General features: G+C 30.5%; 2 protein-coding genes across 2 annotated transcripts; both read right to left on the bottom strand.

Moving 5' to 3' along the window:
• Positions 1-228: 228 nt before the first annotated feature.
• Positions 229-4,144, bottom strand: LOC108577011 (run domain Beclin-1-interacting and cysteine-rich domain-containing protein). Its single transcript, XM_017940091.1, has 8 exons — positions 3,629-4,144; positions 3,111-3,259; positions 2,809-2,992; positions 1,236-2,731; positions 978-1,160; positions 714-896; positions 490-643; positions 229-429 (listed from the first exon to the last, which is right to left on the bottom strand). Exons 1-8 carry the CDS (start codon positions 3,806-3,808, stop codon positions 229-231), a joined length of 2,730 nt encoding a protein of 909 aa, XP_017795580.1. The 5' UTR covers positions 3,809-4,144.
• A 781-nt stretch (positions 4,145-4,925) lies between these two features.
• LOC108577014 (transcription elongation factor S-II) lies at positions 4,926-6,894 on the bottom strand. The gene is made up of 4 exons (XM_017940094.1): positions 6,705-6,894; positions 5,806-5,983; positions 5,368-5,723; positions 4,926-5,291 (listed from the first exon to the last, which is right to left on the bottom strand). Exons 1-4 carry the CDS (start codon positions 6,771-6,773, stop codon positions 4,956-4,958), a joined length of 939 nt encoding a protein of 312 aa, XP_017795583.1. The 5' UTR covers positions 6,774-6,894; the 3' UTR covers positions 4,926-4,955.
• Positions 6,895-7,158: the final 264 nt, after the last annotated feature.

Below are 7,158 nucleotides of genomic sequence, written 5' to 3'. Positions count from 1 at the left end.
ACATTAAATTTTTTTAATTAAAATGTCATCTGTGCTTTAGCATATAAATAACAATATACAGATTTCTAATTAGTTTAAATTTACTAGCAGGTTGACGCTATATATAATAAATAGAAATCTAAATACAATTTTGGAACATCTGGTTTATACAAACGATTTAAATTTCATTTAAATCATAAATTCGGTATTTATAGACAAAGATATAACATAGGATAACTTTATCGTGTGTCAAAATTGTTCTTCTCTAGATATTCGTCTATCATGTAAGCGAATACAACGTGGACAATCCGCTTTATTAAACTTTTGCTTACATTTGTTATGAAAACAAGCACCACACACTTCACACCTACTAACTTTTGAGAATTCCCATGGAAATATGACATCTTTGAAATGACATAGCTCACATGCAAATCCTCTAGCTTGGCATAACTAAAATAAAGAAAAATATGTTTTTATTAAAAAATATAAAAAGAGTATTTATAGCATTACCTCACAGCCTATAATATGCATATTGCACACTTGAACTAATTCCTGTAATCTCATTGGCAGAATACCATACTTGACAAGTATTAAATCTTGAATGGAATACACATGAGGTTCACTTATTATATAATTTTGTTCCTTTTTCAATGTTTCTTGAACACTAAAAGAAGTAAATAATTTTAGAACATTATAATTTATAATAATTTGAAAAAGATTATTGAAATGTATACCTTGTCGCAAATCGACATGTAAATAAAAAATCTTTAAAGAAAAATAATTGTGTACGTAATAGTCTTGTCCTGTCTAATTGTTTTATGCGTCTATACAATGATGAATTTAAGTCATTTATTTGAAATAATGGATCTGACATCATCTGATCCAATAATCTGTATGAAAAGTTTGATACAGAATATCTGAATAAAAAAATTATAAATAAGTAAGATCATTTTGTTTGCAGTTTCATACATTACACATGGTCTTATTGAATTTTATACCTGTTAAAATCCCATTTAGATAAAATTTTCCCAGGTATCAATGACACTTGATTAGTATGGCATCCAGTACAGAAATATCTACCTATATACTCACAATAACGAAATTTATTTGCATATTTTACTGCAACTTTCATTCCACATCCCGCACACCTATAATTCTGCTTAGCTATAAGAGTTCGCCGCCTACATGTAGAACATACTATGATTATTTCAATAGTTATATGATATACGTAATATTTTTTAAACGCACAAACTTACACTGGTGGAGGATGTGATGTGAAAATAATTTGAGGCCTTGGTGGAGCCCATTCCATGGTCCCACGCAACGGAATTGATTGTGAATTTTTTACATCATCTGGATTAATTGGCCAACTTTTTGGTAATGGTAACAATCTTTGTGGTGCATCTTTTTCAGAAACGAGCCATTGCAATTCACTCGCTCTCGGTAATTGTTTTTCGCTAAACCTACTAAGAAGTGACAAAGCTACACCTTCTGCGGACATACTACTTTCCGTCCGTGTTGATTCCGTTCCATGTCCAGGAGATGATTGATACAAATGTGCACCTGAATATAAAGATGCCATAGATATAGAAATTCCGGCGTTCTTGAGTTTTAATGCGTTTCGCTCGTCATCCACTTCTAGATCCTCTATATCTGTAAAAATATTTTCAGACGAAGTATCCGATGAAGTTGATAATGGACTAACACTTTGATCTGTGGTTGTTGTATCTGTTTTTCCATCACTCAATCTCAATCGTATCCTCTGTTTTAGACTATTTATTTCTTCATCACTTTCCTCGGCAGTATCTTCCATAAGGCGCCATTGTCTGTTACATTTAACTTGCTCAATGGCAGCTATCATAGCTTCAGAAACACTGAAGTGTGCGTTTTCCCTATCCAATTCAGCATTAGCTCTAGAAAATTGTGCAGAAGCTAGAAAACTAGTTAAACTTTGACCTTCTGTTGGACGCGGAAAATATCCTATTGCCATAGGTTGAACGCTACTTCCTCCATCCTCCATAAAACTTTTCTTTGGTGTTCTTATGTCTTTCTGACCCTCTAAACTCCATGGACCAGTGAATTCAGGTGCTGATCCTGCCAAGAATGAAGTCTTCCTCCTTGGCTTTTCAGAAGCATTAATCTCCATGGAATTTGCATTACATGTACTCGTATCAGTGTCATTTATTGATATATCTTCGTAACAGAATACATCAGAATCTTCACTAGATTTCTTATTAATTTGATTTTGTTTAATTTTAACTTTACTTTTCATTTTCCTTACTGATGTTCTTGATTTTGCAAGCAATTTATTATCCATTTCTGTAGATGTTGAATGTTTTAATTTAGCATAATTTACATTAATTATTTCTGATAATGGTACAGGGGAGGTTTGGGAATTATTATTTTTGAATGAATTAATATCTGTAACACATGATGAAGATGCAGAAGCATTTTCCTCTGAAGCTATACAGCTTTTAGTCAATGCTGACAGACTGTTCCAAGTTTTCAAAGGTATATCACTAATTTCTTTAGAATTGTAAGTTTGATGTTGATGTTTTTCTTCAGACCTAATATCATGATGTTTAACAACTTTATCTGATGATATTTTTAGAGATTCTAATTGACATTTTTCTATATGTATAGCCTTATCTTGTACCACACTAAAATTTGTGGTTGGAAAATTAATTGGATATGAAGACGACCGATGATGTTTTTTTGGACTTGATTTTGAAGACATCCAACATGGTAGAAACTAAAAATGAAAATATTCAATTGAAAGTTAAAATATATTAGCCATACAAATAGAAATATGATTTTATTTAAACTTACTAAAGATGGATCAATTTCTGTGAGTAGTACAGGTTGATTTTTCTCAACTGCTCTTAGACATAATAATGTGGTTTCAGCTAAGTTCTCTTGACACAAAAATGCCCATGGTTCAAAACAATAAAGTAAATGTTCCTTATCAGACAAAAGCCATGAAAGCTTATGTGACAAAGAATGATTTTCCAAACTACATTGCAATAATTATTAAATTATATTGAGTAACTTTGAATATCTAATTGTGTTTACAAATGAATAGATATTTAAAGGATTCTAGAAATTTAATAGATAAATTTATTGTTGATTACCTTTCATACAACCATAACATATCTTTTTGTGATGTTATTCTAGTTGGTACATTTGAATGATAATCTTCAGTTTCAGAATCAACAGGTGACAGTGCTAAAGGTTGTAGCCAATTTAATCCTTGAATAAAGATCCAACAATCTGGTTCTCCCTTGTAATAAATTTTATTATTTTTCATTTCTTTCAATATTAATATTACATTCTTCTTTCCTTTGTATAAATAATATAGAAATAGACTGATACTGAATACAAATATTAAAAATGTTCTTGATATAAAGAAGGTAAATAATAAAACATTTTCAATAAAGACCAAAGAAAGCAATGTTACTGCCAATGTAAACAAACAATCATAACAGAACACAGAATCTTACTATGCTTTAACAAAAAACTTCAATTGTAAGAAAGAGAAAGAAAAACAAAATATGATGAAGTATAGTTACAAACATAAGTAAATTATGTGATAATACGAAACGTGTATGTGAAAATAATGAAGGAAAACAATATGCAGAATGTATCTTACATTTTGATTAAATATTCGACACCCATGTTTGAATATCCGTTCCATTACGTTATGAAGGCGATTTAAACCACCATAAACGTTCCATACATTTGAAACACCATCGACTAATAAACCTTCTACGGTATTTCGAAGACTTTGTAAAAGTTGCCATTGCTCTTTGATATGGACGTCTTCGCACATACTGATGATTAGAAATCATTCACTGTCTATTTTAATCCGCTCTTTAACAAATTACTTTTCGTTGCATCATAGAATACTGTAGAGAAATCAACGATCGTTGTATACTATGCAAATGTTATCTATCGATATTAAAAAACGATGCTTGTGCTATCGTGGGTATTTATCGAATCTGCTCTTAGCTTCGAAATATTGCATTTTGACGTTACATCATTACGATGAATTTTACTGTATTAAGTATACGCTATCTTTTAACACACGTGAAACCACGTAACTTCATTTCTTTGCATAATCTTACTAACAAATCATAAATGATTTAAAAGTATGTACTACATAAATGTCAAGTAACACAAGTAACATTGATATTAGGTTAGAAATTAGCGTATACGCCCAAGTACGTGAACCGTAAAATCTAAATTGCTGGAAGCATCGAATAGTAGTGGCGGCCCCCGACGGTGATTTGCAAAGCTATCAAGTTTACGATAAAATCGATAGAAAAAAAATATAAAATACAATTGTTATTTAATTTACTAAGTTGTATAAATTGTTCGAACTATCAAGTAGAAACTTCTGTAGTTTAAATAATAACGAAACTTTTACAATCAAAATATATATTACGTTCATCTTTAAGTATGAAATTTTGACTTTTATATTGTCAAAAAGGGTTCCAAAAATACTACATTGTAATTACATACATGTATTTCAGAACTGTACCCACAATTTCGAATTTTTTCACAGATAAGATATTATGCAAACTCGTACAATGCAAAACGAAACATTTTAATTTTATCGTTATTCGCATGTCAGAGTTTTTCAACAGCACTGGTGCTGTATTTAAAATAATAAAAAGTATCATTTAATCCATTTAATTCACCAAATTTTTTTTTCAACATGATTTAAATTCTATATAGTTCAGGCCTACTAAATCACAATTTCAATATATACAATAGAATGAAAACTGAATACTTGTAAATTTGTGAAGAGATTAAAAACACCATTAAGCGACCAATGTACAGTTTGTGAATCATAAATTTTATGCAATATATTTTCAATGACGTCTCATTAACTGTAATAAGTATTGCTTAATAGGTAGGTCTTGAACGAAATACATTTTCCTCTCCATTGCAATCAGATATTTAGCACTCAATATTTAGCAAAACTTCCATCGGTTTCCGCATTCGTTGCATAACACGAAAGTAGTCATAGGTTCATCAGCTGAACGCGTTTGCACTTGATTGTAAGTGCAATTGCGTTTTTTACATTTTCCACATTTTAATAGATCAGTTTTTGTTCCTTGCACTGTAGCAAGTTGTGCATCATTAATTGCCTCCTTTTTAAATTGTTCTCTTAACTGTTTTATTTCGTCGCTTGCCATTTCTTCTGCAGTCATAACAGCAAGTCTAGCAGGTGTTATAGCACCAGCAATAAAATTAGTTCGAAGATTAGGATTCTTTGCATCACGTAAATTAGCTACTCTGCTTCGTACCTGCATAAATAAATATAGATGATTAGATTTTGTATTTATAGTAGAATATAAAGTCATAGAACAGTTTAAAACTTACCCTGTTTTTATATCTGTTATCAGTATTTTTGAATTCTGCATAAATTGCTTCCTCCAATTCTTCTGCCAATTCTTCTGGACTAGCACAGCCGTCAATTGTACTTCCATCTACTCTTAAAGCTGAAACTAGAAGCTCTCTGCATTTAAGTCTTACAGCATCTGTTGTGGTAGGAGCAGGGAACGTAGACTGTTTTCTTTGAATATCTTTATGAGGCTTTTCTTCTTTCATTTTAACATCACTTCCATCTGCATTATCTTTATCTTTCTTTTGATCTCCATCATCTTTGTTTTTCTCTGATTTATCATCTTTTTTCTTAGAACTACTTGAAGAAGTAGAATCCTTTTCTTTATTGGACCCTAAATGAAAGAACACAATACATAATTTTAAGTTATATAATTACCTATTATAAATTCTACTTAAATAAAATTACTTTCTTACCAGATAAGAATTTCTTCCAATTTTTAATAAGAGTTTTGGATAGTGATATAACTTCTTCATCTCTGCTTGATTTTCTCAATGCATTCACTGTCATCCCAATACGCGTCTTGGTCAAAAGTTCTAAATCAACAGGCAACTTTTGCAATATTTTAAGTAATTCTAATGCTTGTTCTTGCCCCTGTAATAAAAATATTTGGATTCAATATAAATATAAAATACACATGGAATATTTATATTTTCTAATGTAAATTATATATGTTTGATATTTATATAATTTGCTCAATCTTCAGACTAATATAATTAATTTAAACTGAAAGAAACTACTTGATTTTGTTATATCATCATTTCTTATGTAATTTAATGCATTATTATTATGCATCTTTATTATCAAAACACATAGTCAACCTCATTCAATGATACAACTTATACAAATAACAGATCATTTTTTTTAGACAGCATTTGGTGTAAACAATAGAAATGTGCAATTAATCACTGTATACATCTAAGTAAGCATTAAATTAACGTAATTATAAGTATTAACGCGGGTTCGATGCTTGCTCGAATAAGAAAATCTACAGCACGCACTTTAAGAAATTTTACAATGAGAACTGGTTTAAGCTTTATAAAGCTCTATGAACGCATTGCAATTAGTATGTTAGATATTAAAGCCCTATAATTCGTTGTAATGTTTTAGTTAGTACCGAATATCGTGCATACAAAAATTGTAACGTATGAACTTATATCTCAAATAAAAATTTCAAACGATAAAAAATTATACCCTTTGTATATATGCACTGTATCAATATAATCATGTTTTAAATCGAAAAATAGCTTTGTTCATGATGAACAGCCACCAATGTGCCGAGCGGTACACAACTATATTTTACTCACTTACTCACCGTCCCGTCGCCGCTCGACATCTTGTTTAATTTTTTCTGAATCCGCAGTACTTCTTCCTCTGCACTCATTGTGAAAATTTAGAAGTTTTTACACAAAAAACCAATATAAACACATACAACACACCGAGCAAGCGAACAACAAACCCCCGAGTACGTTTATAACTTGCAATGCAGAGTTCGATACTGGATAGGTAACTCGCAACATGTTAAGAGTACAGTTGTTATGCGATATCACAGTGACATCTTCTGCGGGTAATGTAAAACGAAAACTGTGGGAATATTTAAATATTCTAACAATGTATCGTACATAAAGTTTCAATATCATATACATATAATGCCTCTCCTATAATAGAAATTGGCTATGTAAAAGAAAGCAAAGTTCTTCTAAAATAAAGTACGAAGAATCTCAAAGATATTGAAGTAATATTTTTCATCCTGTTATGTTGTTATTAAA

Source organism: Habropoda laboriosa, unplaced genomic scaffold (genome assembly GCF_001263275.1).
Source record: "Habropoda laboriosa isolate 0110345459 unplaced genomic scaffold, ASM126327v1 scaffold440, whole genome shotgun sequence".
Classification (NCBI taxonomy): Eukaryota; Metazoa; Arthropoda; class Insecta; order Hymenoptera; family Apidae; genus Habropoda; species Habropoda laboriosa.
This window is presented reverse-complemented; position numbering and strand designations above follow the sequence as displayed.

What these genes read in the sequence shown, in the direction of transcription:
- LOC108577014 (XM_017940094.1), bottom strand. Translation starts at nt 6,773, where the DNA reads ATGAGTGCAGAGGAAGAAGTACTGCGGATTCAGAAAAAATTAAACAAG. An exon ending in TTGGAAGAAATTCTTATCTG is followed by an intron (nt 5,724 to 5,805) that starts GTAAGAAAGTAA and finishes TCTTTCATTTAG; the next exon opens with GGTCCAATAAAGAAAAGGAT. An exon ending in ATAACAGATATAAAAACAGG is followed by an intron (nt 5,292 to 5,367) that starts GTAAGTTTTAAA and finishes TTATTTATGCAG; the next exon opens with GTACGAAGCAGAGTAGCTAA.
- LOC108577011 (XM_017940091.1), bottom strand. Translation starts at nt 3,808, where the DNA reads ATGTGCGAAGACGTCCATATCAAAGAGCAATGGCAACTTTTACAAAGT. An exon ending in CAGAAATTGATCCATCTTTA is followed by an intron (nt 2,732 to 2,808) that starts GTAAGTTTAAAT and finishes TTTCATTTTTAG; the next exon opens with TTTCTACCATGTTGGATGTC. An exon ending in ACATGTCGATTTGCGACAAG is followed by an intron (nt 644 to 713) that starts GTATACATTTCA and finishes TACTTCTTTTAG; the next exon opens with TGTTCAAGAAACATTGAAAA.